This window comes from Odontesthes bonariensis, chromosome 24 (genome assembly GCF_027942865.1).
Source record: "Odontesthes bonariensis isolate fOdoBon6 chromosome 24, fOdoBon6.hap1, whole genome shotgun sequence".
Lineage (NCBI taxonomy): Eukaryota > Metazoa > Chordata > Actinopteri > Atheriniformes > Atherinopsidae > Odontesthes > Odontesthes bonariensis.
In genome coordinates, this window is record NC_134529.1 from 6311061 (window position 1) to 6319725 (window position 8665).

At 40.5% G+C, this 8665-nt stretch overlaps 1 protein-coding gene and 1 non-coding gene across 3 annotated transcripts in view; both read right to left on the reverse strand.

Annotated features, from left to right (window-relative positions):
- ift172 (intraflagellar transport 172) overlaps window positions 1-7831 on the reverse strand; it is a 38761-nt gene extending 30930 nt beyond the window's left edge. For both annotated transcript variants that reach the window (XM_075459257.1, XM_075459258.1), the window contains exons 1-14: window positions 7671-7831; window positions 7116-7259; window positions 5932-6044; window positions 5790-5829; window positions 5289-5354; window positions 5006-5085; window positions 4790-4877; window positions 4475-4689; window positions 4247-4370; window positions 4019-4114; window positions 3256-3417; window positions 2994-3047; window positions 2763-2866; window positions 1845-1930 (exon numbers count right to left, since the gene is read on the reverse strand). In XM_075459257.1, the coding sequence (XP_075315372.1) occupies window positions 1845-1930; window positions 2763-2866; window positions 2994-3047; window positions 3256-3417; window positions 4019-4114; window positions 4247-4370; window positions 4475-4689; window positions 4790-4877; window positions 5006-5085; window positions 5289-5354; window positions 5790-5829; window positions 5932-6044; window positions 7116-7259; window positions 7671-7709 (1411 nt within the window). In that variant the 5' untranslated portion in view covers window positions 7710-7831. The remainder of the gene's footprint in view (window positions 1-1844; window positions 1931-2762; window positions 2867-2993; window positions 3048-3255; window positions 3418-4018; window positions 4115-4246; window positions 4371-4474; window positions 4690-4789; window positions 4878-5005; window positions 5086-5288; window positions 5355-5789; window positions 5830-5931; window positions 6045-7115; window positions 7260-7670) is intronic.
- Window positions 7832-8106: 275 nt separating this feature from the next.
- Window positions 8107-8178, reverse strand: trnaa-ugc (transfer RNA alanine (anticodon UGC)). Its single transcript has one exon. It is a non-coding gene; the product is annotated as a tRNA-Ala (tRNA).
- Between the last annotated feature and the right edge of the window lie 487 nt (window positions 8179-8665).

Genomic DNA, 8665 nt, shown 5'->3' on the forward strand with positions numbered 1-8665 from the left:
GATTTCTGCTGGTTATTCTGGCACGTTTTAATATCTGTTATCATGAGAAACCATGCCAAAAGCTAAGAAGTTGCTTAATTGTAGGAGCAGCTGAAAAACCTTTCCAAAGCCCATGTCATGCCAGGATTAAGATTCATGGAAAAGGAGACATTAGGGATGCAGGCCAGGAGCAAAACAGAGGGAGAGGAGGAGAAATTTGAAACTATTTCGTCCCTCGATCTTCATGACGAATGTGAGATCACAGACAAATAAAATTAACTTTGGCACAGATGTTGTTGGAGCTACAAAACTAAACATTGATGGCAATCACTGGGAATTTCAACCACCTCTCTTTCTCTTTCTGCTTCACTTCAACTTCCCAATGGTTTATTCAACTGGTTCCCATCTTCTTTTCGCCTAAAACTGGTCCAGAATGAATCCACCAGGCTGCTGACAAAGACATCCAGAAGGTGCCATATAACTCCAGTCTTGATAGGTTTACACTGGCTCCCGACCAGGTTCAGAATCCAGTTTAAGATCCATGTTCTAACGGTCGGAGCTGTGCATGATCAAGCCCGTTTTTATCTGTTGGACTTACTGAAGCAACACAACAACAGTAGGGCCACGAGGTCCTCTGTTCGGGGGTTGTTGGTTTACTCTCGATTGGAGCTCTGAACTAAAGAAGACTTTGATTTTGAGCTCTGGAAGTCTCTGGACATAAGATTAGTGAACAATGTGACACTTTTAAAAAGCAGCTTAAGACACATTTGTTTAAAATATCTTTCGTTTAGCTGTGGCTCATTCATTTGTTTGACTGCTTTTTATTTCTATTGTCTCGCTCTATGCTTATATCAAACTGATTTTATCTTTATTTATTATATCATTGAACTCGGGGTATTAGTAAAATCATTCCATTCAGTTCAGTTCATTGAGCCAGTGACACTTGGCTTCATTACCAAGAACACGCCCCATTTAGTTTGTACAGGAATACTTGCTTGATCTCCAAAATTTGCACAAATCCACTGATGAAAATAACACCAAACAAATAAACATACAGTTTACTAGCATTAGTTTCATTAGACAGTCAATAAGAAACAAAACACTGTCGCGCTCTGTTAAAGTTCCCAAGAAACATCTCACAGAGTGGAAATAGGATGCAAATATTTATGTATTTCATATCAAAATGTCAGTTGGGCAGGCTGACCCCACATAAAAAGCCAGTCTCCTCTCATTGGTCAACTTTAGTTGCCTGACTAGGCCCCTCCCACCATTTTGCTGCCACTCTGATGATAATTAGAAATAGAAAAAAAACATTCAATTGGATGCAAAATCAGTAAATACTATTAAATCGTTTACCAGGATATAATAAACTCTGAAAGACTCAGCTTCACCATACTGCAATGTAAGGCATCTATAAAAATCTATAATGTAACATAAAGTGTCATTTAAAGCAGTAAAAACCACAAAGTGGGCTGTTCTACATGTAGCTAAACAAATTCAAATACAGGCCTGAAAAGCTTTGTTTTCTATGTGTGTTTTTGTGGAAATTATTAGGATTTTAAGATGCTGAGAGCAAAAAAAAAATCTGAGAAATCTTCAGCCTTCAGTTCAAAAAGACTGTTAAACGTTAAAAAGTTGTGCCAGAATTCAGATTACCCATGACACACCTCAAAGGGACCAAAAATATCTCTTTGGTACTTATTCATGCATCTACTGGCTCTTTTTGCATGGAGAAGACTTTACATTTCTAATAAACACTTAAGGGAGCTCTGATCCCGATGTGAGTCAGAGGTTGTTTTTTTTTTTATTGTACTGAAATTCCACAAATAACTTTGTTCACTTTGCACACACTTCTCTCTTCTTACCGATGGCGATGGTCTTTATGTCAATCAGATAGGCGAGCTTCTTATTGTCTTCCACTCCTCTCTGCTTCCTCTCATTCAGTCGCACACTAGACACACACAAACACACACGCATGAAGGGGAAAATTAAACAACACGCGTGTGATAAAAGAACTGAATCCAGCATCAGCTCCTCGTAGCCGGCTTCAGCGGCTGAAATGTTGTTGTCATGCCACAGAGTCCGGCCAGAGGCGAGCAGCAGGCAGTGGATTGTGAAACCTACTCGCCTCAGTACCCATGTCAGTCACTCAGAAACTGTCAGTCCTGACACCGCTGACAGGTCTGAATACATTTACAAGGATGTGTGCTGAGCACTCCTTCCTGTCGTGATGCCTGGGATTCCTTCAAGACTCAATACTGCCACCTAATGGACGCAGCTGGAACTTTATAATTCTTTGTCTTGATAATGTTGACTCTGTTCTAACTGTATGTGCAGTATATTAATGTTATTTTACATGTTTACTGTGAGAGACAAAAGTAAAGAGAGAGGTTGTACTTCTCTATGAATATGTTGTATGAACTACCTTCAAACAGCTGTCAAAAAGATTGCAAAAACAGGCAAAAATGCCTGTTTGAGGAACCCAAAACTGGAAAGAATGTGTGAATAAGGCCACTTTTACAGTGCCAAATGCAAAGTTGTCACTGATTTTGAGCTTGTTCTATTCCCGTAAGCCTGACTGAGACCATTCTCCCCCTTATCCATCACAAAGATTGTCAAAACTACAGAAAATCTGTGAGTAAAACAAACTTAAATCCACTGAGGCAGAAAATAAGTGAATTAGGCTGATAAAATGGCTCCATTTCTAAATATGAATGTTTTATATTGTGGCTTTAAATCTGACAATTACTCAGTTTTTATATGTTTCTTCTTGCTGTACCAACCTGATGAGATGAGGATTCATAAATTCTGTCCTGACAGATCCCAGGATCTCTTTGTTGCTATACTCCACCAGGCTCAGCTCTCCAGCATTAAAAATCATGCACACCTGAAAGAGCAGATGTAGATTATTTAAAAAAAAGTGAATACAACAGAGTTGGGACTGGAGTTGTGGATACACCACGATAATCCCTGAACTATAACCTCGCTGACAGACTTACTCATTTCACTCTTACCGTTTCATTTTCAAAAAAGAACTTTTCGTTTCCTCCAGAACCGGGCCATGGTACCTGAGAGAGGATTTAGGAAGCCAAGTTAACATTTTATTTTAAAAGATTTGAGCAAAACTCTGCAAACAACACAATTACACCAGATGAGCTGCCCACATCTTTCTGCTGTAAGCAGCCAGTTGCTTAAAACTGACTGAACAGACCTAATGTTTGTCAAATATGGAGGATGTGCTCTCATGATCCCATGAACTGGTGTGTTCAGTATCACCTCGCTTAATTTGTTTGTCAGCAGGTCACCCAGCAGAAGCGTGTCCGAGGTGTGAGCCACCAGGTAACGATCTTTTCCCATGATTTTGACCTCTATTATCTCATAACCGTAGTAGGACTTCAGAACCACTCGTGCTCCTGTGGAGAGGTTCCTCACTATCGCCTGAAAGACAAAAACATTATTTAACAAATAAAGGATTCGGGAGCCGTGACAGTCAAAGAGAGTTCATCCCAACAGAAAATACATACGTTCCTAAAGAAAGACAAAGCTTGCTAATCAGCTGCCGACTGGAAACTATAAATACTCTTCACTTACAGCCTCGTTTGAAGCTACAAATAATAAAAAGCATTTGTTTTCAGGAACGATGAAGGATGATGTGTTCACATTTTATTCTTTGCAGTAAATTACAAATAATAACGCATGCCATTTTCTGGCACATTTAACTCATCAATTAATTCTAAAATCAGAGTACAAAGCAGATAAACAAAAGGCTAGATAATTGTTTCCAGAGCTTTAATTGCTTTTGTCCCTTTCTTAATCTTCAATCGGAGGTACTTGGCTGTTTGCCGCATTGAAATTCATTAAATATAAATTACTGCTCTCACACAATCAACAGTTATTTTCGGTTTTCCAATCACAGCTTAATTGGTAACAGCAGGACAGCGAAACTGCTTTATTTACTTGCTTGTCAAATTGCAAATAGAGCGCTTTTGCAGTTCCAACACATATTTGATTTTCATTTCTGTTGTTTGAATGTTTCTACCTGACTTGGGCTAACGTGGGTTATCTCAAACTTGTTCTTGTAGATGGCTCTCCTCAGGCAGCAGTCAAACAGCTCCACTCCTCCACACAGTGTTCCCTGACAGGACACACACAGCAAAAAGCTTGTTCTGATGTTACATGCCAGAGGAACTGAGTGTCACAGTGAACACGGTGGCAAATCTTCACTGAAGAAATAAACAATTGGAGAGACAATGGATCAAGCAGTTACAGCGCAGAGGCGGGATCCGTCTTTCTTCCAGGCCAAGCTGGTGATGGTGTAGAGGTTAACAATCTCTTTGGGTTTGGCTTCATCCCACACACCTTTACGCGGAGCCCAGTTAAACACCCGCAACCTGGACATACATCAGAACTTAGCACTCCTGGTGGTCCCTGAATGTGTCTAAGAGCTCATACGTAACACATCAGACGGTTGATCTGCGTTTTGTCTCACACTCACCGGTCAAAGCTGCCGAACACCACCGACTGGCCGGTGGGGCTGCTGACGGCCACGGTGAACTCCTTCTCCGTTCGGTCGCGGCTGTAATCAAAGTTCTGCATGATGTGACCCTCTCTGCCGTACGCCACCACCTTCTTATCACAGCCGCCCACCATGATGCTGTTTGCAGCCCAGGCCAGGGCGTAAGGTGGGCACGGGTGCGTCAGCAGCTTACCCTGAGACACAGCGACTTTAAGGGTGAGCCGATCCGTGCGTGAAACCACACGGGACAAGCATAGAAAGATGAATAGAACTCATATATGCTGGCATGTGTACCTGAGACTCCCCTGAGCCTTCATCATCAAAGAAGTAGCGCACGACAGTCCCATCGGCATGGCCAGACAGGATGCCTTTACCAGAAACACTGACACAGAGAGGAAATGTTTCACCGATGCAGTGAGACACAAGATAAGCTCTAAAACTGGTGCATGGCAGATAAAGAAAGGAACTCAGACATCGTTTATTTGTGACACAAATAAAAGTTGAATTTACTTGGATGCCAGTGAGACAACGAAGGACTCTGTGGCGTAGATGGTGGAAGATTTATTTGTCTGGGTGTTGGCGAGGCGAACCTGTAAAAGATGTTCGGTGGACTTCCTTTTAATTTTCTCATTTTTATTTGTCATTTGACCTGCAAGCCACCGTCATGGCTGCCAATTCTGCACTTCAAGCCCAATACCTGTACCCAAAATTAATTTCCTGCTTCGACTGGTCTTTCTACCAATAAGAACATAGGAGCAAACTAAATATACAGTAAAGTACACATATGACTTACCTTGCCATCAACCAATCCGAAAACAATAGCGTTCTCTGCAGGCCAAAGCAGGTGAGTCACAGCACTCTGCAACACAGTCAGTGAAGTAACACCATCAGGTACATGATGCTGAGACCGATGCTGCATCACAGACCTTTAAATACAAACTTTCTACTGAGAATATGCCCAGTCGGATCTCTGCTTTCCTTGTAAAACCCATTTCAAATTCAATGAGGCTCCTAATACACAAAAGCAGGGCATATCATGCTGCCCAGACTCATGTGACCACAATATCACATGTGATGGCTGACAATCTCCTGGAAGGGATGCATGATGCGAGTTTCCATTAGGTACAATCTCTCCAAAGCTTTTCAAAGAATATTCCATTAACTTTGAAGAAGCAGCAATAACTATGAATCCTTAAAATGTACATTCTTACCCGTATGTTCATTATCCTCTCAAAAGACACAGCATCACAGTTTTAAGTGCAACAGTATTTCCTTTTATTGCCTCTTTACTTACCGTCTGCACAAATTTGTTGCAAATGGCTTTCTTGTCCCCCCTGCGAGAGACAATAAAACTGATTAAAATCTGTTGTGCTGCATCAAAATGTACTTTAACATCAAACTGAATGAGGAGAATTAAATGAAAACACGGTCAATACCACTCCTCCCCGATTCTGTAGACGAAGATTATGTTGTCGGACTGGCCGATGGCGATTTTGGTGGAGTCCGGTGAGAACACCATGTCGTTGACCATGTAGCTCTGTTTTCCATACTGGCAAAATTTTGCATTTAAATATCATTACAGGAAACCCTGATGCAACATAAGTAACCAAAGGTATGACAGAGCAGAGCAGCCCACAGAGAGGAAATAAAACTCACAAGTGACAGGCAAGAAGAGATTAAAACGCTGCACCAAAACTGTTAAATACAACTGTGAAAATGCATGTGACAAAAACCCTTTAAAGAACTAGTCATTGTTCCCAAGTTTGGAAATTATAATCCTCAGGATGAATTTTACGGTTAAAAACAAATACGCTGATGAATCTAATCTGAAATATGAACGTTTAAAAGAACAAAAGTGAGCTTTGTAGCTCTAAAAGGAGCTACAAGAGGCTCTAAAACGCAATGTAAATGCGATTATTATTATTATATTTTCACCAACTCGTTTACTGAGAGTTATTCTGAATTTTACAGCAAGTTTAACAAATAAGTAAGACAAGATATTAACTGAATAACGTTTTTGGCCTTTCAAAAATGCTCAATACATCAACTCTTCTTTTCTATAACTGCCATGAGCCTTTAAATCCACTCTGTCACTACTCTGGCACCTTCAAGTGGACAAAGGATTTGGATGAATGCGATGGAGCAGGAGTTTTGTGGCCTTATTGAGTGCTGCAGGCTGCTTCCTGTGCCACTGATTGAGGAAGGCATCTTCCAGAAACTGGGACTTGGTTATCTATGATCCATCATCCCTCTGTTCTATCAAGAGTCTCTTTTAACAATAAAAATCTGTCCTCAACTGTTTGGGCCCAGCTGTGACACTTCAACTTGTGAAACTCACTCTGTGGTTGGTTTGTTTTGGCCTTCTTTATCTACACCATGTCTCTTGCACTTGCATACGGTCTTGAAACTCTTGAATAATCGTACGCAGTTACTACAACAAGCATTAAAGTAAGGCATTCCTTTACAGAGGTGATGTCTCTCAGAAACCCTTAAGTGTCAGCCTCAACAAATAAATCACATCCATCAAATCCACCAGCGGATTTCACCACGTCATCTAAAACAATGACACCTCATGCCTCACAATATTTCATGTTATAGCAGACATCATGATCCGTCTCACCTTAGAGTCCAGAGGTTTGGTGGAGAATTTGTCCCTCCTCTCTCCTTGCTCATCATAAAGCAACACCACTCTGTCAACAGTGCAAACAGCAAACTTTGCGCTGTTTGGTGCCCAGGCCGTGCATGTTACTTTAGCAGGACACTCCTATGAAGGAAAAGAAAACTCAGCAGAGGTAACTTGGCCGAACATCTCTGACTTTGGCTTCTGGCTGGAGCCATTACAAATGAAAGATCTGATTGGTTTAAGGTGATAAGGTGGTTGTAGTTTGTACAGAGACTGCAATAAACACTATTATAACCATGTTTTTAGCTAAACTGACAGAGCGCCCCAACTGCTAGCAAGCAAATAAAAAAATAAAAAAAGCAAAGTTAAAAATCCCCATTTCACCTAGTTAAACGCAGATTTATATAATTCATTAAATATCAGACTGTCAAACAGGGAATTTTCTTTTTTAAGCAAATTTCAAGTCAGATTACATGACTATTAACGGTTTAAGCAGTCACATTTTTTTACTGCGGCATCAGCTAGCATCAGCTAATCTACCGCTGAACTTACCTGAGGAGTTAAAAGTGTCTTAAGATGCTTCAGCTGCATTTTAGGAAGTCTGTAGGAAGCTTACGGAGGCCCTATAAGTGCTGAGATATTTAGAGTTTGGTCACTTTTCTGCCCAGCTCCAAGCTAGCAGCTAGCAAGGTGGACATCTTTGTAGTAAACATAACGGCGATCTCCTTAGTTACCAAATGGGGGCGGGGACTCATGGTGCCTGTATAATTACCGGAAGAACACTCTTGTACAGGCTACAAAGCTGTATCGAAATGAGCCCCAAACTAAAACCGTAAAAATGACCTTACAACAAGCAGTAAGAGGGTGGGTTTATCATGGGTTAAGAAATCTGAACAATGTCAATTTGCCAACGCTTCGTTTATACAAGAGAAGAGGAGGATTCGACAAATACAAAAAGAACAGAGTGGAACTATGAAAGCTAAAAGAGTGGAGATGCCGGGGATTGAACCCGGGGCCTCATACATGCAAAGCATGCGCTCTACCACTGAGCTACATCCCCTTCCATGTCTGTGCGAAAACAATTATTATACCTATAGAATGATACCCACCGTCTCAGACATTGGATTTTCTCTATAAATTGGTCGAAATGTTGGCTTTTTACGTTTACGTTAACATTTACGTTGAATTGGTCACATTGACATTTAAAATTTTGATGTGTATTCACGATTTCCTCAGTGGTTCAATGTGTTTAACCTAAAAATATACCATATTATTCAGATACCCAATCTGAACATATTGTATATGAGTTTTATGTTTTTCATTTCTTAGACACTATAAAATAAATTGTGTAATTACTAATATTCTTATTATTACGAGTGTTTTTGTATTGCACTAATCCACTACTACTGCAACTTCACCGTTCACAGATTAAACTGCTCTACTAATAGGCCATAGTTTCTACTAAATCAGTGGACTTTACTCCTCCTGATAAAATCATTTTTGACTGACTTTCAATTATTTTGCGCTCAAGCTGAAAGGCAATTATT